The 27,123-nt window shown below is 45.6% G+C and overlaps 1 protein-coding gene across 1 annotated transcript in view; it reads left to right on the top strand.

The window, feature by feature from the left end:
* The window catches only part of DMGDH (dimethylglycine dehydrogenase), an 88,454-nt gene extending 69,309 nt beyond the window's left edge, over positions 1-19,145 (top strand). Inside the window, exons 15-16 of the mRNA XM_014594309.3 lie at positions 1,554-1,688; positions 17,376-19,145. Coding sequence (XP_014449795.1) covers positions 1,554-1,688; positions 17,376-17,591 — 351 coding nt within the window. The 3' untranslated portion in view covers positions 17,592-19,145. The remainder of the gene's footprint in view (positions 1-1,553; positions 1,689-17,375) is intronic.
* Positions 19,146-27,123: the final 7,978 nt, after the last annotated feature.

Genomic DNA, 27,123 nt, shown 5'->3' with positions numbered 1-27,123 from the left:
TTCACATGGGTTTCATACATTTTAACTAACCAACTTTGAATGGTAACACTGATTATTTTTCTCATCTGCCCCTATGTAAACAAGTCCTTACACCATTCTGCTGTTCCTTATTTAAGTATACATCATAGGAGCAAATCCAATAGAAAGTCTGAGAGCCCCTTTCCCTTTTTTGTATTTCTTTTCTATGCCACCATTCATTAGATCCACCAGTTCACATCCTGGAGTTTTGGTTCCTCTTTTCACTATTTGACGCTTGTCAGAAGTATTCAGTAACTAGGTAGGAATCCACTTGTGCTTTAGATCTGCAACAGCTTCATCAGTTAAGGGTACCTCAAGGCCTGTGATTCTCACAGTAAATTTCAAGTTGTCCCTTTTCTTTGCTGGAGAGCTACCCCAGCATATAGTGGCTATTATGGGTCTGAACCTGAAGGCAAGACAACTTATGGGATGCAAACCAATTGTCTATAAGTATTTTACTTCATGTGAGCCATATCCTTAAAGTGAATTTTCACATATTGGATTTGTAGGCTGTAAAATACAGTGCTTCAAATTCATTACCTCATTTAACAAGGGTAAATTTAAAGTGCTGTACCCATTTTTAAAGTTTTATGAAGTCGTGTACTTCTGCTAAGTCACAGTGATAAAGCACTTTAAATGGTGAAAAAAACAACTTCTTTACACACCTTTAGTGGTAGAATTACCCTGGTCTTGAGATCATAATTATGTACAGTTTGGGTGCTGACTTGGGGAGAGGTGGAAAAATAGCAGCTGCCACTGCAGTCACGTGATTGCACCAGTGTCACCGTGAGAGCTGAAAGTTGCAGCTAGCCCTATGCCTCCCTCTGCCCTGGTTGCCTGTTGCTTTTTTAAGCTTCTGCCCCTGACTTACATGTGAGAATTCAAGGAATTGCCACTCTGCTTTGGGGAACATTATTGAATACAGAGAGCTTCAGCGGATGCTGCTATTCTGGTATATGAATAGGATGTGACAGCCGGGGTGTCACACTATCCCATGAAGTAATGAGTCAGTACGGAAAATTTCCTTTGAGAGTAGGGAGGAAACTTCCATTTCCAGTTCCTGGACAGAAGGACCAAAGGAGAATGGTGCTGAGCTGCTTTTGTCCTTACACGTGGCTTTTAGATCCAAACAGGACATGGGGCCACAGTAAGAGAACAGGGGCACAAGTATCTATGCTGTGGTGTGACAGTTCCATTGTAAGAGGAGTACTGACATTCTGGCTCAGAATTCTAAAGGAGCCAGTTCAATCACCCACTATTATGGTATGCCATATCTTATGACACATCTGATTCTATCATTATTGAACTTGTGGGTCTTAGAGGACAGAGAACTAGACAAACAAGCATAGGAAAAATAGATGAACATGTCATTTTTGTGGACAAGATTTATATTTGCCCCAAAGTTTGATTTAATCTCTATTTATATAAAATATTTAACTGATGGGAAAACAAGTGAAGACGCATTTAAATGCTTGCATCTATAACCTTGTCACGGATCCTGAATAATCATTTATCATCATTATCTACTTTTTCAGCAAGCAGACTTCATAGGAAAGCAAGCAGTGAAGCAGATTAAAGAAAAAGGGCTTAAACGGCGACTGGTGTATCTCACCTTGAAAACGGATAATGTTGATCCAGAGGGAAATGAAAGTGTGTGGTATAATGGCAAGGTAAGTTGGGCTAGGGAAGAGGGCTTTAGGCAGGTCAGTTATCAAGCCCTCTTCCCTCACCAACCCCAAAATTTTATAGGTCTGATTGTTTAGGTGGCCCGTTGGGCTAGAAGGGTTTAGACATGCCAGTTTTTGTGACCAAAGGCACATAAGTAGGGACCTACTGAATTTGGGGCAGCTGTCCCCCAATTTCACAGTTCCAGTGTGGTATCAGGGTATATGTAATTTTCATGGTAGAGCACAGTGTGGGCCCTCCCATGTTTCTGATTGGCCAAGGGGCCCTGGAAGTCCCACCCCTCCCCAGAGGTTGACAGATGGCCCCAAACAGATTTGTTAACACCATAATTAATGGCTTCCCTGGGCTTGATCAGGGGATTAAGCCTGCGGAAGCCATTAATTGCCACAGTATTAAGCAGTCTAGGACGTGGTTAATGGTGTCCACGGGCTTCATCGAGGCCATAGAAGCTACTAACCACACCCTAGACTTCTTACTAACATGGCAATCCCCTGTTCAAGCCCCAGGAAGTCATTAATTGCCACATTATTATTAAGCAGTCTAGGATACAGTTAATGGCTTCCATGAGCTTGATCAAACCCACAGACACGATTAACCATGCCCTAGACTGCTTGCTAATGTGGCAACTAATGGCTTCCACGGGATCAATCAGAGGATTGCTGCATTAGCAAGCAGTCTAGGACAAGGTTAATGGCTTCTGTGGGCTTGAGCATACACGAGGGGAGGCAGCTCTTTGGCAGGCGGGCAGGCAAGCAGCACCAGGCTGGGCATTTGCAATGCAAGGCAATGCAAAAAAAAAAAGGGGTGGGGGGAAGTCAGGCTTCTTTGCAGGATCCCAGGCTGGCCCTTGGCTGGCTCCTGGACTGAGCCTACATCAGGGGCTCAGCCTCCGATTTGTTCTCCCCCTATGCTTTAGGACACCAGGGCTTCTTGTCCTTTTCTGTTTTGCAGCTTTTTTTTTTCTTGTCCCCTGCTCCTTCTCCAATTTTGCACCTTTTCGCAGTCCTAGCACCTTTTCATGGGGATTGGGCTTTTTTGTGGAGACTGACAAAATTTGTGGTTTCCGTGAAAATCACGAAATTGCTAATTTGGTAGGTCTCTACATATAAGATAGTGGCATAGTTAGTGTTATGTCTGGCTGCTTTTGACTCCCTGATTTAAATAACCAGGTTCTGACTTATAGTTTGGTCAGCTGAAGTCATCCTTTAGTGCAGCGCTCAAACTCATGCCCTTGATCTATAGTAAGACACTACAAACTACCACTTCACCCAGCACATCATATTACAAGAAACTAAAATTCATTCTTCAGGAGTATAATATTAATTTGTATTCTGTGGAGATTTAAGAATTTTAAAAGCGTCCATGTTCTTCTTAATAGATGGCTTTTCTTATTGACCATCGTGAAATAACTGTTCAATATACTGTGTCCATCTTTTTAATACTTGTTCTCATTCCATAATTATATCGCCATTCTTGGCTTTTATACATCCCCTAGCAGTACATCCTCCTTTGCCTGTGATGTCTTTGATATTCCTATGCATTGATGTAACATCTTTATCCTTTTGTATGTTTTTCATTAAGCCATTTTTCCTTTTCTTCATTGCACCTTGATCAAATTCTTTTGTCCAGTTTCTTATACTCTTCCATACTACGGGTTTTCATCCTCCTTCTTTATTCCATAAGTTCAAGAATGTTTTCAGCCATCCATTTCTGTTTCTTTTGCCTTACTTTTGCTGGAATAACCTCCTTGGCTGTTTCAACCAGTGCTTCTTTGAAAATTTCCCAGTTTGACATATTTCCTCCATTAGGGCTATGCGAAATTTTGCTGGCCGTTTCATTTCAACACTGTTTTGACTCATTTCGAGGTTGAAACAGCAAAATTGGAATGAAACAAAGGGCATCAAAACAGCCTTGAAACATAATGAGAACATTTCGACCGTAGTGTTGGGGATGGGAAATCAGTCTGTCATGGGGGCGATCAGAAAGAGCCCTGATCCGCACACTGGGGGCCCCTAGGGTGAAGACCACGCACGAAAGGGAAAGAAATAATAAAAAAAAACCACTTACCTACAGCAGGGCTCACGACGCAGCCGGAGCGAAGGAGGGAACTCACGTGGGTTGTAAGCCACACCTTTATTCAGCTGAGGTCAGCCGGTGATGTCATCGGCAATCACCAGCCGGTGGGAATAAAGAGGATCACCAGTGGAGAGCAGGGGGGAGAGTTGGTGGGGAGACTCAGCACCGACAACAGCAGACGTACCCGGAACGAGAGAGAGCCTGCGGAGGCTCCCTGCACCAGCTGTGACCAGTGTGCTCGGGAGGAGGGAGAGCCAGCAGAGGCTCTCTGCACCAGCAGAGGCTGGTGTGCCCGGGAGGCAGAACAGTCAGAGAAGGCTTTCTGCACCAGCAGAGACTGGTGGGAGTCAAAGGAGAGAGAGCCTGGCAGGGCAGTAACAGACGTGACAGTAGCCCACAGCGCAAGCAGCGGCCGACTGGACCAGGAAGGACCGTGGGGTGTAGGAAGTGGGACGCCTCAGATGACATTGGAGGAGGGCGACTCTGCGAGCCGCATTCAGCAGCGTGAGGGGAGTAACGGCCCAGAAAGAGAAGCTTTAGTCACCCCTGGCCAGATGATGGATCATTCCCCAGAGAGTGCCCAGGTACCAGGTGTGGGACACTGCTGATGGGGATGAAGACAAAGGGATCGTGGAGACAGTGACAAGGAGGCTCCTCCATATCCTAACTGAAGGGTTGGGAAGGTAGCCAGGCGAACTCTCCCCAATTCGTAATTTCCGTTTGTTCCTTTTTTTTTTTTTTTTTTCCCCTTTTCCCCCTTTTGGAGGGGTTGTGTGGTAGGAGAGACAACGCCAGTGGACTAAGTCTCCTAATGAGGAAAGTCCCGGTAAAAAGGGAAGAAAGCACAGGATAGAGGCGCTGGCAGGACGGCTCCTTTCTGTCCTCCCTTTTTTTCTTTCCTTTTTTTTTTTTTCTTCTTATGTTATTTGCTGTTTGGTCCCTCAGTTCCTGGCTTGAGGCAGCTTAGGGCAGGAGGAGGCCCAGCTGAGGCTAGATAGTGGTTTTGCTAGGCCATCGTAGGAGAAAGTGCTGGGGGACACAAGACTTAAGAGAACGTCGGAGTCAAGAGTACAGTGGCATTGGAGGAATGGCCAGTAAGATCCAGTGACCCGCCGAGGTTGGCGTGAGGCTGGGGTGTAGGGGAGGTGGAGCCCCACGGACGGCCTTCTGGCGGACTATCCACCACTGAGGAGCCCCTGGCGGGTTACCCCCACCCCCCACTGAAGTTACATTGAAAGTCATGGTAGGCAAGTTTGGTGGTGGCCCCCTTGGTGATAAACATCTACCTCAGGGTCTGCAAGAAACTTCAGGACGTCCGTCACCGACCGTCCACGCCAAGGCAGCATGCGAATGGCTGTTTGAGGCCAGGCAGTCATACAGTCCAGTTGGGCTGACTCCCCATCCCCTGTGCTAGATCACCACCGGCCCAATCTCACTTCTCATCTCCGGCCTGATCTAGCACAGGGGATGGGGAGTCCACCCAGCTGGGCTGACTCCCTGTGCACGGCTGATCTAGCGAAACATCAAAACAGTTGAAACAGCTCTACTGTTTTGAGGAAGAACAGAACAGCTGTTTTGAATCAAAATGAAATTCGATATGAAATGCTGTTCTGTGCAAACTTTGAAACTCAAGGTGAAACAGAATGATGCCATATCGCACAGCCCTATCCTTTATCTTCAAGTTCTTGAAAATGATTTTTGACTGCAACTGTGTACCTTTCTTTAATCAAATCTTTTTCCATTAGAATCAAATAATCAAGCTTCTTTGTTGCTTTTGGTTTCTTAAGTATCCTCAACCTTATCTTGATGGTGCATACTACAGGTACATGATCACTTCCACAGTCAGCCCCTGAGTAAGTTTTTGATTGTTGAATTGCATTCCTTAATATTCTGTTGACGATGATGTGATCAATCTGGTTTCTAACGTTATCTCCAGCACTTTTCCATGTATACCTTCTTCCTGGGTGATGTTCAAACCATGTGTTCATAATGACTTGATCTTTTGCAACACATCAATCAAAATCCATCTCTCTCCTCTTTCATTTTCCATGAGGTCCAACAATATTACGCACTCATTCACAACCAACTTTCGCATTTAGATCTTCCATCACTATGACCATTTCTTGAGGTTTGCATTGCTTTTCTTCACAGAAATGATCAATGTCTTCTTCCCCACTTTCAGCTATTGGTGCGTAGATTTTTATTATTGCAATGTTAAAAGGTTTAGCCTTTATTTTCACAAGCATTACTCTATCCGATATTGCCCAAAAACCATGCAAAGATTTTGAGGTTTCTTCATCCAAAAATCAATCCAAATCCTGTTTTGTGCATCTGACCTCCTGAATAATGATCTTGACATCTTTTGAAACAATAATTCCAACCTTTTTCCAATGTGTTTCACACAGATCTAGAATGTTGATCTTTATTCTCCTCATTTCATGTTTGAAGTTATGCAATTTCCTCATTTGATATAGAGTACCCACATTCCCCATTGCCACTTTGATTCCTGTCTTCGGAATGTGGACAGTAGCATGCTGATGGTAAGGAGTCACCTGTCACACATGACTATCCTTACCGGGTGAGGTTTCCTCACCTTTTGTCAGGGACCCCCTTCATGCTGTTGTGTGGTTTTCTTAATTTTTGAAAGACCATGGATTATGCTTGGCAAAATACTGTAGTAGGTTGCCACTTCTTGCTGCAGGTTGCAGTGCTCAGCTAACTTGAGCAAGTCTTCTATATTGTTGCACCAGGCATTTGCAAGATGAAATGATCCACCATCCTGCGCTCCCAACAGCTTCAACCATAACCCTGGTAAGGGAGGCTGATGGATTCAATGCCTTGTCTAAGGGTGACCCAGAGACTGCAGTAGCTAGAAAGTATTTGTTTCACTATTACCCTAACAGTTAAAAATATCCACCTGCTGGATGCAGTTTAATGTCAAACCCAGGAAAACCAATTAAGCTATAGGACCAGATTGCAGCAGAACAAATAAAAATGTTTGGAAGAATTTGGTGTAGAAAAGTTAACAACTGTTATCGGTGAGATTTATGAAGGTGGAGAAATACCTGAGGACCTCAGTAAATCTATCTTTATTGAACTCCCCAAAAGACTTGGGAGTCATTGAATGTGAACTGCATTGAACTGTCAGTTTAATGAGCCATGTGACAAAGATCCTATTAAAGGTGTTGATGTTGAGAGCTGGAAGTAGAATAAGACCAGAGATTGAAAACCTTCAATGTAGTTTTGTTGAAGATCGAGGTACAAGAAATGCTATCTTCATGGTACAAATGCTTTTGGAAAGGGCAATAGAAATGAGGGAAAATATTTTCTTGTGTTTTATTGATTATACCAGCTTTTGATAGAGTCAAGCATGAGGAGTTAATGAAAATGCTGGAAGAACTGGATATTGATGATAAAGACATGAGAATTTTAAGAAACCTCTATTGGGACAAAACTGCAGCAGTGAAGATAGAAAGTAAATTAAGTGATTTTATCCAAATTAAGAGCTTTTTCACCTGATTTACTCAACTTGTACAGTGAGAAAAAACTGAGGGAAATTGAGAATTTACCAGGGCGGATCATTGGCGGATAAAATTTGAACAACTTGAGTTATGCTGATGATGCAGTCTTAAGAGCTGAATCAGAAGAGAAGCTGCAAGGAATTCTAGATAAAATTGTTAGTGAAAGCAAGAAGAAAGGTTTAAGTAGAAAAACAGAATATATGGTAATTATGCAGAAGAAGATGATTCCTGTATGCAACATCAAAGTGGAAAAGGAACAAATAAGGCAAATCAATAAAGCTGAATAATATCAGATGGTAAATGTGATCATGAAATAAAATGAAGAATGGGGATGGCAAAAGACACATTTCTGAAAATGAAAAAGATATTGACAAATAGTAACATTTCTATGTTAACAAAGTTAAGAGTTTTATATTGCTTTGTTATACCAGTAGTCATGTATGCATCAGAATGCTGGACAGTATTGTCAAGTATGGAAAAGAGAATTGAAGCAAGCAAGATGTGGTTCTTAAGGTGCATCTTGAAGGTAGGTTGAACAAGTCACATTTCAAATAAGGATATTTTGTTAAGAACAGGCTGCAGGAGGAAGCTGCTGATCAACTTCAGAAAGAGACAGTTGGAGTTTCACAGACACGTTATGAGGAAGGAGGAAATTGAAAATCTGGTCATAACTGGAAAGATTGAAGGAAAGAAGGATCATGGAAGACAGACTCTTGACATAAATCAACATCTGTTTAAATGGATAAATGTATTAGGGCTGTGCGAGGCTTTGGATCGCACTTTGGATCCAGGGCTGCTTCAGACGCTTCAGCATCTGAAGCAGCATGCCCGGAGTGAAGCGCTGGCTCATTCAGGCTGTCCAAAGCGCTTCGGAAAAGCTTCGGATGTTTCGGATAAGCTTTGGAGGCTTAAAGTGAAACTTAGAAGAGGGAGGGAGAACGGGGGAGGGAGGGAGGGAGAGTGGGGGGGAGAGCAGACGGGGAATACCAATATGTGTAGGTAGCCAGTGAGAAGGATCTCTCTCTGGCTGCCTTTCTAATGACAAGTGTGTGGGGGGAGGGACCTAGAAACAGCATAAAAGCCTCTTTTTGGAGGCGTGCTGTGCCTTTTGCAAGCTTGTTCCCTCTTGGGAACTGCATGAGAAAGGTACCCTAGAAGACAGCCTGGCTACTTCACTCAGTAGTTGAACTTGCCTGCTCCTTTTTGTTGTTAGAAAGGATTGGATAGGACTTAGCTTAACTTAGCATCTCAGTACTATTCAGTTAATTTCTTTCAATTTATATTTGCTCTTTTTTTTTTTGTGGAAACGTTGAAAAAAGAAAGCTGTGTTTTCTCTGCCAGCGTGATCCATCACCGTGCAGGGAGGCGCGCACACACAATATATATATATATAAGAAGAAAAATCAGATATTCATAGGAGAAGATGACAGACAGCACACAATTTTTACATAGCTCTTAACACTGAAGCAAACAATCAAAGAAGAGTCCAGTGCACGCATGCAACAGAGGGAATAAAACACACAACACAAAAGGAGTCTCACACACACACACACACACACACACACACACACACACACACAGACCTTTTGCGGCATAGGAAAGATTAATATGAAGTGTGATGGAAAGACAGGTGCCAGGTTTTCTGACAGGGGAGGGAGAGGGGGTAGGGGGACAGCTAGAGCTGCAAGCCCTCCCCCCCAAACATAGATGCAGTCTCTTCCCAAGCAGCCATGATATCAGTGCTGCCAGTGGAAGCAAGGAGGTGGGAGCAGTGTCTGCACCTGATGTCCCTGCACCTGTACCACCTCCCCTCAGTCCAGAAGTAGGCACCAGCAGTGGAATCACTGTCTCCTCCACCCCATTGTTATCTCTCAGCATGAGCCTCCCACTGCCAGAGGAGAAGCTGGAGCTGGAACCAGGGATGCTAAGCACACTGGCTCAAGAAATTCTGGGGACTGAGGTGGAATCAGTTTGTGTTCCATGCCCCTCAAATTTCCCCTAGACCCAGGTCTCCTCCAGAAAGCAGCACCTTGGAGGAGGCTGGGGTTGTGGAGGCAAGTGGCTCAGCTGGGGCAGCTCCTCCTGCTGTTGAGCCTGCTGAGAAGTGGGATAAAGCAGGATCCTCACCCTCAACCCAGAAGCAGGGGAGTAGTGTAGCGTGGGAGCATTTTGAGCTGGTAGACGATCCCAGGTTTACCATCTGCCAGCACTGCGGAAGGCACATGAGCTGTCGCAAGCATATGAAACACTTTTCCACCATGGCAATGCTGATGCATTTGAGGAAGCAGCACCCCCTTGCCCTTCTTCCTGCTCAGCCTGGAAACAGTGTGAGCGTGCTGAAAAGGAAGTCCCCCACTTGCTCCAAAGCCCCCTTCCCCCCAAAGCAGAGGCAGGCCAGCTCGGACCAGTGGGGGAAAGGTGGACAGAAAGGGGGAAAGGTGGACAGAAAGGGGGGTATGTTCCCAAGGCAAGCAAAATCACCCAGAGCATTGGGGAGATGCTTGCTCTGGATAGCCAGCCCTTCCCCTTAGTTGAGCAGCCAGGGTTCAGGTGGTTTGTAGCTCTTCTGGCCCCATCTTACAAAGTGCCCACATGCACCACCTTTAGCAAGACAGTGGTGCTCTCCCTGTATGAGGCATGCAAGGAGTACTTGAGGGAGGAGTTGCGCAAGGCAGGGCTGCAGGTAGCCTTGCACTTCACCTCTGACATCTGGAGCAGCCAGGGTGGCAATCATGCCTACCTCTCCCTCACAGGGCACTGGTGCAATCAGTCAGGCCATCGGTGGGCTCTACTGCAAGCCGAGGTGCTGGATGAGTCCCACATGGCAAGGGAGATCATGGGGGCCATGAACTGTATGCTGCAGGGATGGCTTGTTGAGCAGGCTGAGCTCACCTGCAGGTTCATGGTCACCAACAACAGGGCCAATATAGTAAAGGCTGTCCGTGATGCCAATTTTGTTGGTATCCGCTGTGTGGCACACAGGCTGCATAGTGAGGGATGCCTTGGAGGGGGACAGGGCTGCCGGTGACAGCACCACCACCACTACTGCTACAAGCCAGCTGATTTTGAAATGCAGGACGGTGGCAGGCTACTTCCACCGCAGCCTCAAGGGGGGCGAGATGCTGTGGGAGAAACAGGCAGAGCTGAGCATCCCACAGCACAGAATCATGCAGGATGTGGAGACTCAGTGGAACTCCACATACCTGATGCTCGAAAGGCTTGTGGAGCAACAGAAGGCCATCCATGAGATGGCTTTGCTTGGGGAGATTGGTATCAGCGGCCCCCTGAACAGAGCTGAGTGGGGTACCATCTCCCAGATCTTGGTGGTCCTCAAGCCCTTCCTCGAGGCCACCAAGACCCTTAGCACTGGCAGTGCCCTCCTCAGCCAGGTGATCCCCCTAGTGAGGGAACTGGAGAACCAAATGGAGAAGTTCCAGGGGATCAATGTTCCTGGCTGGGGCAGGCCACTGTTACCAGACGTGCGGGCACTGGTGAGGCGGCTGAAGGAGAGCATCAGGAGATGGCTAGATCCTTTGCGGTCCAGTATGGTCCACATGACAGTGGGCATGTGCGACCTGAGGGTGAAGGGGAGCATGTGCACTGGCAGCACCAAAACTCTCGATCACTGGACGCAGATGCTGGTCAACAAAGTCAGGGAGGCCGAAGCGCAGAGGCAAGGGGAGGCCAAAGTGCAGAGGCTGGGGGATCCACTTTCCCGGTCCAGCAGTCCCAGCACTGGCGCCAGCACCAGCACCAGTCAGTCTTCTCCACACCAGCCACTGCCAATGTGGGCCATGGGCATGGCTTCAATGATGGGGTCCAAACACACCAGGCCCCAGCCTTGGGCAGGTAGCACCAAGGCTTCAGTGGCTACCTATCTTGCTGAGGATGTGGAGCCACTCGAACATGACCTCTTGGCTTACTGGGCAAGCTGCAGCCAGATGTGGCAAGATCTGGCCATGGGTGCCCAGCAACATCTGTCTTGTCCACCAACCAGTGTTCCAAGCGAGAGGGTGTTCAGCATTGCTGGGGATGTTGTGATGCCCCACCTCACCTGCTTGGATTCTGCTTGGTGGAGCAGCTGGTGTTCCTAAAGATGAACCTCCCGCTGCTGGGGTTCCCCAAGCTCCACCTGCAGATGGACTGAGTGCCACCCTCCTCACTCCATCTGCATCAATATCCTGTTTTGAGTTTTTTAAAAGCCTAGTAATGCCCCGCTCTCAGCTGGAGGGGGCACTAACTGCATCACCAGCCAGCAGGGGAAGAACATGTCCCTATTGAGGCTGAGGAAGTGCAGTTCATAGGCCCAGCTCTGAAAAGTGGTTTGCATTGTAATTTGTTCCCTCTCAGGATCAGGCTTCAGTTCTGATGATGAGGTTAGGTGCTTGTTTGAATGTACAAACCACTTTTCAGAGCTGGGCCTATGAATTGCATTTCCTTAGTCTCCTAGGTAGTAGGTACAGAAACTCATGGACTCCATATACACAGTGCAATTCTGGCACACTGCGACCTGCCAGACATCTGACACCCCAGGCACATCTGCACTTATACCTGCACTGCTACATCCCCCTTTCCACCCTACCCCCACCTCCAGGCTGTCACTCACCCCCTGACACCTCTATTTCCAGAAAGACTACATCCACAGTGACACCTGCATCCAATGCTTTTGTGACCTGATCGTAAAAGGCAATCAGGTTGGTCTGACATGACCTGTCCCTAATGAAACCGTGCTGGTTGCCCTTGAGCATCATCCCTGATGCCGGCCCATCACAGATGTGCTCCTTGATGATTTTCTCAAAGAGTTTCCCCAGGATTGAGGTAAGACTGACGGGCCTATAGCTGCCCGGGTCCTCCCTCCTCCCTTTTTTTAAAGATGGGGACCACATTGGGTATCTTCCAATCATCTGGCACCTGGCCCGAGCACCATGAGCACTCGTAAAGCCATGCCAAGGGCCCAGCAATAACCTCTGCTAGCTCCCTCAACACCCTGGGGTGGAGAGCATATGTACCTGCTGACTTGAACACGTCCAGCTCCTCCAGAAGCACTCTAACCCAGTCCTCCTCAACCTTAGGTCTGGAGGCGTTCCCCTCGAGTCCATCTTGAAACATGGTGGGGGAGTCCCGGTCCCTGCACAAGAAAACAGAGGTGAAGAATTTGTTAAAGAGATCTGCCTTCTCCTCTGGCGCAACCACCAGATTGCCCAGCGTATCTCGCAGGGGCCCCACATTTCCCAGTGCCTTCTTCATCCTCCCTATATATTTGAAAAAGGACTTTTTATTATCTTTGATCTTGGACGCTAGTCCTAGCTCTATGTCCGCCTTAGCTTTCCTAACAGCCCCCCAACAGGCCCGAGCAGTGGAGGTGTACTCTTCTTTGGAGATAGCCCCCCCTTTCACCAGGTGTACACCGCCTTTTTGGCAACCAGGAATTCCCAGATGTCCTTGGTGAGCCAGGGAGGCTTTTGGGCACTCTTGCCCCCCTTGCTTCTTGTTGGGATTGTCACCCCTTGGGCCCTGAGTATCGTCTCCTTAAGGAACAACCACTCATCTTGGGCACTGAGTTCCCCTGCCCTTGAGAACCCCAGCGCCTCTCCAACCAATCTCAACTCATTGAAGTTGGCCCTCTTGAAGTCTAGGGCTACCGCCTTGCTGCAGGCCCTTGTCACCCTGCGCTGGATGATGAATTCCAGCAAGCGATGATCACTATCACCCAGGTGGTCAAGGACCCAGAGCCCCCTTACCAGATCATCGCCTGTGGCCAGGACCAGGTCCAACAGGGCATTTCCTCTGGTGGGACTGTGCACCTCCTGGGTTAAGTGGAGGTCCTGTATCTCGGCCAGGAGCCTCCTGGAACGGTCCGACCTGGCTGACTGCTCCTCCCAGCAGATGTTCGGGTAATTTAGATCACCCATGACAGCTACATCCGTTGCCTTAAGTGCCTCTGCAAGCTGGCCCGAAAATTCCTGGTCCAGCTCCTCCCCTTGGTTGGGGGTCTGTAGTAGACCCCCACTGTTAAATCCCTCTCCCCACAACCCCCTTGTATCTTGACCCAGAGCACTTCAGCTTGCCCCTCCTCTGACCCCATTTTGCTGGCAAAGGATGTGTATTGCTCTTTGACATAGAGCGCCACACTACCTTCCTTCCTTCCTTCCTTCCCTATCCTGCCTGTAGAGCCTATAGCCCCTAATGCTAATTGCCCAGCCATCACACACCAGGAGTAACATCATAAGTCCAACACAACACAACATTTTTGCTTCTTGCTGTTAATTCCTTTATAAAAAGAAAGGCTGTGTGACAGTTCTGTTTGGGTACCTGTCATGGGATGGAGTCCTGCAGGATGGCCGTGATCTCCCCAGGGCCCCCTTACTATGCCAAGTTGGCTCAATGGGCACCCTCGATTCTCACCCGCCACATCTTTGATCGAATGATTGATAGGGAGGCTGCCTTTCAGTCCTCTTGGACATGGTCTTGATGGACTCTCTGGACCCCATGGGTTTCCGGACCCCTGGTGGGTCCCACTCCAAGATAGATGTCACAATGGGTGTTTTGGGGCACCCTAGACTTACAGGCTATGCATGGCTCCAACCACCCCTTTACCATGCCCCAAGCCTCACTGATGATACTGACATTGTTTGGTCTGGGCCTTGTTATAATTTGGCCCCCCTTGTCCTCCCTGGGCCCTCCGCAGCCCTGTCTCGCTCCGCACCAAACTGGTGCTTGGCTCTCCGCAGCCCTGTCTCACTCCACGCACCGCAAAGTGCTGCGCCCTCTCTGGCGCTGGGGCCTGTGCACCCCAAATGCTGCGCCCTCTCTGGCGTGGGTCCCCTATGAGGCCTCTGCCATCCCCTAATAGATTCACCCAAACCACCGGTCTTATACAACAATAAACAAAACACAAGGCCCTGGGCTGTAACATAAATTCAAGCTGCTCAGCTATAACTTCATTCAAACCCTACCAGGGGAATATGCTTCATCCCTTAACAGTATTGGAAGCTGCTCCTACAGACAGGCCTTTCCCCCTTTGCTTGCCCTGGGAGAGCTCCTTCCCCTAGACTGCTGGCAATGCACTGCCCTCCCTGGGCCCGGTCCTGGTGTTTATGTGGGCCCAGAGCCTTGCCCCTTCCAGTCAGCTGACCATGCGCAGGTGCAGGCTGATTTACCCTCTGGCTTGTTGCCCTGGTAACCTGCACCTGGGCTTCTATCTCTCTCTCTTTGGGCTTTTCCCCCAGGCAGTTTCTGCTCTTCTAGGAGCAGGGCACCTTTGTGCCCTGCTACAGTACCTTTGATGCTGCTGCTACTGGTATTGAGCTAGCTAAGTTATTTTACCTATTGTCATGTAAAGTGGTGGACCAGGAGTGAGGCTATAGGGGAGGAGGAGGCTTCACTGGGGCACACTGCTGTGTTGTGCAGAGGCCCCAGCTCCAGGAAGAGCACAACTTAACACACACACAGTGTCACCCACCCACATCACAAGTTTTCCCTGTTAGTAGCCAGAGGTGCGGGGCCCCAGAAGCCAGAATCCCCCAGCGAGGCACACACACAGCTGGCAGGTTTCATGACCTGGCAATGCCCAGCACCCAGGCCTGCAGTAGATTTCACCCCCCTGTACGCCAAGACAGATGCAGCCACATAAGCACCCACCCACATCATGAGTTTTGGCTGTTAGGAGTCAGAGGTGCAGGGCCCCAGAAGCCAGACCCCCCTGCACCTGTCTCCTTGATAGCTGGCAGGCTTTGTGGCCTCAGCAGGGGCCACCACCCCTGCACTTTTCAGCCTGTTGCGCCTTAGCGCGCACACGGTCATCTATGTCACGAGTTTTTCCTGTCAGCAGTTTGAGGTGCAGTTCCCCCCAAGCCCCTGCACCGATCTTCTTGAGACTTGGCAGGCTTCTTGGCCTCACCGGGGGCTACCACCCCTGGAGTTTTCACCCCTGTGACAGGGGGCCTCCCGGGGCCGAATTCTGTGGCCCGCCCGCCTGTCACCGTGACAGCAGGCCTACTCAGGGCCGAGCTCTTCATGGCCCGCCCACCTGTCTCTGGGCAACCGCCTGCTTATCTCGCCGGCCACGCCTTTGATGATAATGAGTTCAATTAAGATGATAATTAAGCAGGAGGCTGCCCATTGTAATGCCCCGATGCCAAGGGGCGGTCTGCGGCTCTGACCTCCCCTAATACCGCAGCCCAAGCCTCGCAGATGGCATCACGGTGTTCTTCCTCACCGGCCCCTGCACTGTGCCCCAGAATCTTCCACACAAGACCCCACTATGGTCTTCTCTACTCAGGTGGCCACTCCGCCGTCATCTGGGCTACCTCACCCCCCCCGAAGCCTTGTTCCCCTCTCAGGTGTGGTTCCCCCAGAACCTTTGGCTACCTAGCCCTGGCCCACCTCAAGGCCAGTCAGGACCCCAGGCCCCCAGCTCTTGGGCGTCCCTCACGGTGGGCCCCCGGCCATTTTGACCCTCACTGGTTCTGGCCCCAGCATGGGCCAGTCGAGGGTACTATCCCCTTCGGGCTGGGTCTCTCTAGCCACTCACTAACACTGGGCCTCACCGTGCCGCTACTCCCTTCCTCCTAGGAGCAACCGCAGCACCTCGCCCACATCACTGCCACTCTCGGGGTCCGCCCTCTCTGGGCCCCTCACAGCACTGGCCCTCTCGGCCCTCATAACACTGGCCCTCTCGGCCCTCATCCAACTCAGGGGTCACCCACCCGGTGGTGGTGGGAGCTAGGGGTTAAGGCGCCCCGATCCGCCTTTCACCGGGGTGATCACTGGCCTGGCATTTCCTGGGGGCTCCTGCACCACTGGGAGCCCCACCAGACCACCCTCTCCCGGCAGGGTGCAGTTTTAGGTCATGCCCAGGACCATCCTCACTGGTGGCCCCCTTCCCACCGGGGCCTCTCACTACTGCCCCCTCACACCGGGGCTACGCAACCCACTGGTTGCAAGTGGCAGGCACACCGTGCACTGCCACAACCCCCCTGTGGTGTAACATATACATGTGACGTGAGTGTTGCTTTCAAGAATTTGGGGTGCAGTTCCCCCCAAACCCCTGCACCTATCTTCTTGACACTTGGCAGGCGTCATAATATCAGCAGAGGGTACCACTCCTGCAAGTTTCACCGAAATCAGACAGTAAACAACAAAGTTACAGATATTTCATTGATTCCCCATTATACCCTATGGCCGGATCTCTGAGGCGGCTCCGAAGCTTTGGAGCCACTTCGGCCGGATCGAAGTGGGAACCCAGTCTGGAGGTCCGGATCGGATTGCTGGCATCCAAAGCGGCTGGATCTGAAGCCGGATCGAATACCTGCCTACTTGCACAGGCCTAGAATGTATCAACACTAGAAATTCTGTATGCCTCAAAGAGAAGAGATCTGTGGAAGACCATGATTACCAACGCCCTGTTTGGATATGGTACTTAGAGAGAAAGAGATTTTGGGGAGGAAGAGGACAGTTTGTTTTTTCTTGGAACAGGACTGTTTGAAGCTATGATGTAATTGATTAATTTCCAGGTAGCATGGCAGATTAATTTTACATAAGAATTAGAAATACTATAGAATAACATAAATCAGAAATGGAAAAGACCTACAGCATTATATTCCCATTTTATAACCATTATATTAACCTGCAAATGTTCTATTCTCCTTGCAGTATATTTGAAAATTACTGCTTAGAAAAAAAGCAAGAACAAAATGAAAATCAAAGTTTAGGCTGTCAGGCCTCTTAAATATGTACATCGTCCCTTAACAGCTAATGAAATATCTAGCATGAATTTGACACGTGAACAGTGTTTATTCAGGTGGGAAAAAAAAGTATTAGGAATTTAAGAAACCTTATGATTTTCCATTGGCCTTGTTGGAGTAAGAAATTCAGCTGAAGAGAATCTGCTGATGGCCCAAAATGGTATGAACGGTGACATACATAAGACAAGGTATATTTAACTATATATAAAAACCCTATTTATAGTAAATTGTTAAAAAGGTGGCATGTTTGTAAAGGTAGAATCTAGTATGTAACCTGTGTAGACTTTTTTAAAACCCCATTAAAGATAAATATTTGTGTGTTTTTCAGGTTGTTGGTAATACCACATCTGGCAGTTACAGCTATAGCACCCAGCAAAGCTTGGCTTTTGCGTATATCCCCACAGAACTAAGCAAAGCTGGACAGAAACTGGAAGTTGAACTACTCGGAAAAAAATATGTGGCAGCTGTTATCCAGGAACCATTGATGCTGACTGAACCAACAAAAGAGCGCCTGCAGAGAAAGGGTGGGAGTGCCAAGGTGTAAATTCAGAGGGCATTTATAGTAAATTATCCAGTACTGAATGGTTTGATTTCCAACTGTGATTCGTTAATCATCACAGGCAAGATTCTCATTTGCCCTGTATATCCATGCAGCAGATTAAAGTTTCAGGCACCTCACTGCTTCTTTGAATAGACTATTCACATCACTGTTCTTGCACAGGCGGAGGACAGTAGGATCCTCTGGGCTGCTATCCCCTTTTTCTCTGAGCCCTAGTGGGCAGGAAATGATTGAAGAATGAGCAAGCCCATTATTCAGCTTCTCCATGCACTGGGCAGCAGAGCTGAACTAGTGTAGAGATGGAAGTAGTTTGCTATTGGATGATAACTACTTTGCCTCTTTCCAAATCATATTTTATTCTGGTCTGCACCTGGGGCAGTACAGTTACATGTTGCTCTGTATATCTAGCCCTGACAAAAGTCATAGTCTAATCCCTGGAGGAGGAGCTAGTTAGGTCCACATAAACATGTCCTGGAAAAAAATTGAAGTCTGCTCCAGAACAATATTTTTTTTAAATGTTTAAAAGACAGACTGAGTTGATAATACTTCTACAGCTGTGTTACTCTGGCATGGATTTTGATGGAGGATAGCAATTCAATCCACCCTAATGAAGTAATTCTAGGAAGGTCACTATACTATGGAGGATTTTGTTGTGGATCATCTAGTAGACTATATGCTGTATTATTCAACATGAACAGTATTGCTACTCAGTTTTTACAATCTACTAAAATGTACTAAATCAAGCAACCTTTTCCCCATGGTTTTTCCTTTCTCTGTTAGTTAACAAATAAGCAGTAATAAGGACAATGTGATGTTATACAAGTAAGTATTTTGGTTGAAAATATATATAGAAAACCATAGCATTTATTTCAGTGTTAGTCTTTTGATCATCCAAATAAGCAAGATTTTGGATATTATAAAACAGAAACAAGGGAAACATTGAATTATTATAACAAAATTGCCAATTCCACAATATACTCAACACTTCTCTTTGGATCACAATGTTGTCATAATTCCTAAAATTGTCATAACCTAAAAATGACTTTAAAAATTCTGGAATACTTGTTTAGATAGCATGCAACATTACATTGTTGATAGCCCTTTTCAAAGGTCATGTAAAAAAAAATTGCCCCAAGTATACTGTTTTACAAAGGAATTGGTACTTCGAAATCCTCAGTAAAGAAGTGGAGGTATAAATAGAACATGCCAGTAGAAACACAGTTTGAATAATGAGAGCTTATCATTGCCACCAACCTAATGCAAGCTGACATTACATTGTGCAGTTCTGCATATCCTTTTACAAAGCAGGTCAAAATAAAGTATAGGAGCTGACAGGATTGCACATAGTGCTATCTTGAGTGAAAAATCCATTTGGAAATTATTCTCTGTTATGCTTTCATAAGTGATTTAGCTGTACTTTGCAGAACCAATCAGGGGTGTTATTTTTCCTAAAGGTGACATTATTTGTAATTGAGCGCTTGGTGTATGTTAGTTTGCCACTACTTTTCTCTTATAATTAAAGAAAGCTAAAATACAAAACAATGCACTCTGATTTTATTTAGAATAAGGAAGAAAAAAAGCCCTTAGGAACAGTTTCTAATCTCAATATTTCTCAAGAACATGAACACTCACTAGTCATTGACATTCCAGAATGCAGAGTATAGTAATTACATTGAGGGTCATACATACATTTCCTAGTAGGCAGTGGTACGCAACAACATTTGTCAAGTAATTGTAGAAGTCACCTCAGCTTCATCAGTGACTTCCACATTTATATATTGGAGCTAGAAGCAGGACAGCAACTATGACAGCTTGGAAGGAAGAGCTGTATACCTTGTGTGTGGGCCAGTTGGGGGTATGCTGGAGGGGAAGGTCATGGCTAGCTTCCTCTACTACTTCATGATGCCTGTTTAAGAATGAGCGACAACCGCATCCTTTTGTTCAACAGAGCTTAGAAAGTGTTGCCTCTAGGCATGTTTGAAAGAATACAGTACCCACACTGGACTCAAAAAAGGCATTTTTACATGTGCTCCAGGAGTAGGTGGGGGACAGCAGTTTAATTACAGCAGCTTTGAGAGCTGCTCTAATTAAAGTAGTGCCGCGTCTTGTGTATCAGTGTCTCGCGTATCGGTGTATTGTGTAGGTCACTGCCCCTTATCCCCCGGAGCAGATGTAAAAGTGCCTTTTCTGAGTCCATTGTGGGTAGTATCCCTTTCTGAGTCTATTGGGTGTACCATATTCCTCCACGTACAGGACAGTGCAGGCATATGTTTGATTATACAAGTGTTGCTTTACAGCCTCATGTACAGTCAAACTGAGGAACCTGCAGCAAGTCCTCAGTCCCCTGCAGCAGACCCTGCCCTGTGTCAAGTCCACAAACCTGCTTCACTGGGTACTTATTCACGAGCGTGGAGGCTGCTCTGACACACTGTAATTACAGTGCATCAGAGCAGACTGAATTAATCGAGTCTGCTGGAGCATGGTAATTACTGCACTCCAGCCAGTCTCCTATATCAGCATCCTTGTGCTTCAAAATGGCAACAGGAGCGTTTGAACTAAAGCTCAATGAGCTAAAGCACCTCCACCACCATTTTGAAGCGCGAGGACGCTGACATGTGAGACACGGAGGCTGGCTGGAGTGTGGTAATTACTGTGGTCCAGCAGACTCGATTAATTCAGCCTGCTCCAACACACTGTAATTACGGTGTGTCAGAGCAGCCTTCACACTCGTGAATAGGTACCCAGTGAAGCAGGTCTGGGGACTTGCTGCAGGGGACTAGGGACTTGCTGCAGGTTCATCAGTCTGCTGTACATGAAGCTGTTGAGGAAGAGTTGTATAATCAACCACATCCCTTCACTGTCCTGTACTTGGATAGATAGCTAAGACCCAAATTTGATAATACAGTTAAATATGCGGTTAACTTGCATGCATTTTAGTCCATCCCTGTTCAGCAAAATGCTGAAGAACATAGTTTAAGCATCTGTTTCAAACTAACACATAAGTAAGAACATTGCTGAGTTGGGGGTTCAAAACTTCAAATTAGCTGTTGAGAAACCGGAAGCCCAGAAAACTCCAGCCAAATCTAAAGACTGAGGATTTTTGATCTGAATGGAAACTATCTCAGTGCAGAAGAAAGTAGCTACTTGGCCCTTTCCCATGAGGTTTTCATTGCTGCCTAACATTTCTTAAGTCTTGGCAAGATTGAGCTTCAGCCAGTTAACTTGCATTCAGTTCCATGGTTTAGGCAAAGGACGGAAGAATCGAAAAAATATAAAATGTGAATTCTGTGGAAAATGAGGTATGAGGCAAGGTGATATCTATATCAGCATATTGGTGATGGGCTAAAAGATCTCACTCAGGATTCCTTATCTGACCTTAATTAGGACTAAATTAAATATGATGGATCTCTTCAAGGATAAGTAGCTAGAACACCACTCCCTGGCACCTTTTGAAGAGGAAAGAATTGAACTATCATCAAGTCATGCAGTAATTCCCACATGCAAGTTAATATTTCATAATTGATTATGTAAAAGGCTGTGGTCCGTAGTGGTTAGCATAGAACAAAATAAGAGGAGGAACTCAGTATTCTTGGTGGCTTGTTCTGTCATTGCTTATCTTTGACATTGTGTCATGATAATGGTATTGCATCATTCAACGGCAAAAAGAAAAAATGAAAACAAATGTGTTTGTGTTTAAGCATGACTCAGAACAAGTTAGACAAAAAGCTATTGCTAAGGACATCTTTCTGGCCTTCAGCTCCTATTCCTAGAAATATAAAATTTTGGATTAATGCTGGAAAGAAAATCTGTAAGAATGAAAAAACTAATAGCACTTGGAAATCCAGGGGATTGTTAGAAATACCAAATTAAACATCCTCCACATGAAAAAATGACTGCAATTTTGAAAGACGGTTCTTATAAAAATATATTATGTTGCATTATTTACCTTCTTCCTCCAATCCCAACATCCAGGGAACCTTTTGGACATTACAGATTGTACGTTTTCATCTTAACTATCTCAGTTCTTTTATATCTCAATGAGAATTGCCATGTAAAAAATGTATATAGAACTAAACAAATAACATGGATACTATAATCCTGCCCATCACTATAAGGCTTTAGTTAACTATGGATCTCAAAACAGAATCTATATTACATGATACTTATGCCTGAAACCAGATTGATCAGAAGGATCTAGGAAAGTAACCTGACCTAGAGTTGCTCCCAGTGCTGCCATTCCCCATTCCTGTTGATGTTTGTGGCCTTGGAGAAGAGTCTCTGATCTAAATAACATTTTCTGATCTTGGTTCATGACCTTTGAGGTAACAAGGGAAAACCTAAAAATTTACAGCAGTAGCATAAGTTTGCTTGTTAGAGCCTCCATTTAATATATTGCCTGAACTTTCATCTTATCAGATCATTCACACAAGGAAGCAGAGGCTTCTGGAGGAATAGATAAAACTATTAATAACTTCTAAGTTTTCTGTAAAAGGAGATACTTGTTCAGATACACCTGAGGAAAGAGAGTGAAGACCTTCTGAAAAGATGCCAGGTGTCAGAGGTATTATGCATTCTTCAATTCACTTTCATATCAAAGTTTGGTATATTCAGCAATACCACACAGAATTTTCAAAGCATTATTTTGGATGATCAAGTATTCTTTGACTAGAAATTCAGTAACATGTTAAATCTAACCTTACACACAGCTAGGAAATTTGTAAAGTATAGTGAAATGTAGCAATGCAATCGTAAGAGTTTATGGGGACTGAATTAAAGACTAAGAAAGCTAGTAGCTTCAAAACTTTTTTCAGAGTTTGAACCACATCTTAACAAAAGGAATGTCTCAGTGATGCCTTTGTTCCCATTTCTGGTCACATAACAGTTTTTCAGCAAATATACCGTTCACTCACACGGAAAAGTAATACTGTACTTAGAAAGTACTGTTGCCTCTTCTTCCAGCCCCTGTGTCTCCTTCTGACATCATGAATAGCAGATTTCTACGGTCTTTCAAGTCAGCTTTCTAGTGGAGGTGAGGATCTAAGCATATATATGTTTATATATATTTACTTTGGTTAGCTAGTAAGCTGTGTGTGTGTGTATGTATGTATGTATGCATCTGTGTATGTGTATATATATGACAAACTTTCATGATCTGCGGCTCATTTAATCAGATGCTGTGAAAGGATGTGCACAATGCAGTATGTAGAAGGACAGAGAAATTTGAATACAAAAAGCAGAAGGGAGTAGGGGAGCCTACTTCTGCAGCCAGTGTCATATTGGTGTTCATTCGTTCTTACACATAGACAGCAGAGAGGCACTGTGAGCAGGTCATAGCATATATGGCATTGGTAGAGTTGCCAATGAACCTTGGATGTTATAATCCATATTTCTTGGTTCAGTGATGATATGATCTGTATTGATGTTGGAGCACAGAAGGCATCTGTGTCTGTTGCAAGGTCTGGTGCCTCAGTGAGACTGGGAGTTAGTCTCTTGCTTTAGAGATGCCATTTGAGGTTAGGACTGCCTGTAAGACAGAACAGTTTTGTCCCCCTTAACTGCTTTGAGACCATCATCTTTTTACAGGTGGTTATTATTATTCCAGGGGTTGGAGGTTATTAATGATGTGTCTGAGGTGTTCAATCATAGAATCATAGGGCTGGAAGGGACCCTGAAGGATCATCAGGTCCAGCCCCCTGCATGAGCAGGGAAAATATCTGGGGTCAGACAACCCCAGCCAGGTGACCATCCAGTCTTCTCTTGAAGACCTCTAGGGTAGATGATTGCACCACCTCTGGGGGAAGCTTGTTCCATAGTCTGGACACCCTAGTCATAAAGAAGGTTTTCCTAATGTTCAGCCTGAAACTATCTTCCAGGAGTTTGTGGCTGTTCTTTCTAGTTTTCCATCAGGGCGCCCTGGTGAACAGTTGTTCAATGAGCCCCTGTTGTATGCCTCGGATATAGCAATAAGCTGCAATCAGGTCCCCTCTCAGCCTTCTTTAGGCTGAAGAGTCCGAGATCCCTCAGCCTCTCCTCTCCTCACAGTGGGGGCTGTGGATGACAACTCAAGGGGCTCTGTTGTCCTTAACTCAGGGTTTTGTAGGAGGTTGGAGTGAGGTCTGAGTGTGGCTTTGTTGATTTGAGTGACTACAGCTCTGTTATTGTATTTTAACTGTAGGAATCCATGCTTTAGAACAAGGTGTGCATCCTGTCAGTGGAATCAGAGCAGATATCGATGTAACATAGAACTTAGTTGTAGATGATGGATCTAGTGGTGTGCTTAGGGTAAAAGCTGGTGGTGTGAAGGTAGCTGTGGCAATTGGCTAATTTGGCTACTGTGTGGTGGTGATTTGACCACCACATTGTAAACCTTCACTGTAGTGTCTATGAAATGAATTTGTTGGGTAAAGTATACCAGAGTTAGTTTGATTTTGGGGTGGAAGTTGTGAAAAATCCTGTTGAAATAGCTCTAGAGACTCCTTTCCATGTATCCATACAATGAAGATGCCATTAACTGACCTTAGGTAGATTGTGGGCAGTTGTGGAGGAAGTGGACTTCAAGGTCTGTTATAACTATATTGGCATATTAGGGAGCCATATGTGTCCCCACGGAAGTGCCATTCATTTGTGGGTATGTAGAGTCCCCCAGACCTGCTGTCCCTGTTCCCCGGGCTTCTGGCTACATTGCTACAACACTGGCTACTGGCCTCACTGAGAAACAGTGAGGTAAGTCTGAACATGCCAATACAGATTTAACAATTTGAGCTGGCCACCACAAAGGAATATAAATCAGAGTTCTCTGAGGACAAGGAGCAATGGCCATAAATTGTTAGAGGATGGTTTCAGGTTGGATGTAAGGAAGAACTTCTTTAAGGTAAGGGTGACCAGAATCTGGAACAAACTTCCCAAGCAGGTGGTGCAGTCCCCAACCTTGGAAGTCTTCAAGAGGAGACTGGACAGACACCTTGCTCGGATCATTTGATCTCAGCTGTATTCCTGCCCAGAGCAAGGGGATTGGACTTGATGATCTTTCAAGGTCCCTTCCAGCCCTTAATTTCTATAATTCTATGAATTACAGAAGAAGGGAGGAGCCCAACAAATTCACCACTTCTACTGAAGGCATCTCATCATACAGATTCTTATTTAAACTGAGCTGTTATTATGTTATGCAATAGTATTTTTAAGTCACTGAGATTGCAACATGCTCTTCATTTATTATCATATCAAAAGAAATAAAAACATGGTATCACAAGGCATTACTATATTTTTTAAACCAGAAAGCATTCCTTTGAGATTGGTGTAGAAGCATTCTGGAAATGTTGTACACCTGCCCAATATATCTTATTCACAGGAGGGGAGCTTGTCTTTGACAGAGACTTGGTGGTCAGGGAGGCAGAAAACGAAATAGGTGTCTGTCAGATTCAATTTTTTTTTTTGTAGTTTTACTGATTAATTTTATTTTTAAATGTGGATTTTCCTTTCATCTGTTACCCACTGTCTTCGGTGTCCAAGCTTGGAAATGTTTGTGTCCCATTCTAACCGAGTGTCAAACACATGATTGTTTGATCCTTAAATGGAAAATTAAATTCATATGCATTCCCAGAATGAATGATAAATTGAGCGGTTATTTCTGCTCTTTAATAGCACTCACAATCTTGGATTTTGCATTAAGATTGTAATTAGGTAAATAAGGTCAGCAATAGTTTTTGATATTTCCTTAGGCTGCCTTAGAAGATTCTCCTGTCTGAAGAAATAGCCCTGTTGACATAGCTGTTATTTCTGCTGCTGGGTTGCTTCACTTCCCACTCATTAACAGCCACAAGTAATATGTTATAACAATAAAACTGGGTAAGCTACCTTCATTTTGCATATGAAGACAGCATTAAATAATGGACCAGCTAGTCCTACCCAGGTATTAAATCATGCTATCAGTTTAAATGAGAATTTCCATTTACCTCAAAGTTCTCTGAAACAAAACCTCACAAATGGTTCAGAAGGAAATTTTCTTCAAAATAGATTACATATGCAGTGGTTAGCAACGTTTAACAAGCCACTGGTCAGAACAACTTGGCTCTGGTGTGATGTGGGCCAGGTGGCTATGGCAGTATGTCAGTGGGGGGGGGGGATTTTTCTGCACCTGTGCTAGAGCCAAGCAGCTAGGAGCTGATCCTATGCCAGTGCTGCTTACCTCAGCTCCCAGCCAAGCTCTGCTGGGGTTGGGCAGCTGGAAGCTTGCTGCCCAACATTTCTTCCCCCCATCCTCTTTCCTACCCCCTCATCTTCCAAGTTGTGGTACAGTTCCCCACTGATTAGAAGCTGCGCCTATACTTCATCCAGGAAGTAGGGGACTGGGGGAAGCAGTGGTGTCGCAGGTGCCGCTTGCAGCTGCCCAGCCCTTGTATAGCTCCTTGCTGCCTGACCCCAGGGCAGGCACAGACATAGGCAATGCCTTCTGGCTCTGTAGGCCAGATCCAGTGGCTGTATGGGCTGAAACTGGCCCAAGGCCATATGTTGCTGACCCCTGATATAATGTAGATAATATAGGAACATAAAACTGGAATGGATTCCCTGGATTATCAAATGTGCATCAAGTCTGGGCCCCTGCCACTGCAGGGAACCATGTAATAGAATCCCTTTCATAAATGTATCGACCTACGGGTTAAAATAGTTCCCCCCACTATCATTCCAACTGGTCACCTGTCCCACAAATTCACTGCTCAGATGATTAGAAACTTTCTAATTTCTAGTCTGAAGTTATTAATGTGAGTTTATACTCATATGTTTTTGTGCCCTCATTTTCCCTTAGCTTAAATACCTCCTCTCCCTCACTGATGTTCACTCCCTTGACACATCTATAGAAAAAATTGATAGCCCCCCCGACTTGTTTTCTCTGGATAAATAAGCCAAACCCTTTTGATCTTGTCTCTTGAGGTAGGCTCTCCATTCCACTGATTTTGACAAACAATTTTTATTTTGACTGTTGTATTAGATCTACATATAAACTTAAGTTTTCAAATAAGAACAGATAATTTACATATACCAGGAACTTAGTGAAATCCCAATTAAATAAGTAAAAGGTAAAGAATATATCATACCAAATATGCTTCTTTGCTTATATAGTTCTTTCCTAATGTGCTGAATACTGAAGCATGCAGGTGCCAGCTACATGAATAAGAGCCATTTGTAATCCTTTGTTCACATTATTACCACTAATTGGAATTATTTAATGGAATAGTTGATTTGAAATACATACACTTGGAAACAACAGCAAGCAAGACTGCTATTGATCCTTACAGAAAGAAAGTGAAAACTAGAAGACAGAACACAATGCGAACTCAGCAAAGAACAAATATGAAACCAATATGACAGAGTGATGATTGAAGTAGAGAGAGACATCCAGTAATGACTGAAGTGGAAAGACACATCCTAGTCCAGTAACGAAGATACAGAATAGTAAAAGAAAACTGTCTCTTTAAATTGACATATATAAGGTGCAAATTCTTTAAACTTTTCTGACAAT

Source organism: Alligator mississippiensis, chromosome 3 (genome assembly GCF_030867095.1).
Source record: "Alligator mississippiensis isolate rAllMis1 chromosome 3, rAllMis1, whole genome shotgun sequence".
Taxonomy (NCBI): domain Eukaryota; kingdom Metazoa; phylum Chordata; order Crocodylia; family Alligatoridae; genus Alligator; species Alligator mississippiensis.
The sequence above is the reverse complement of the archived record's forward strand: the minus strand, read 5'-3'. Positions and strand labels throughout refer to the sequence as shown.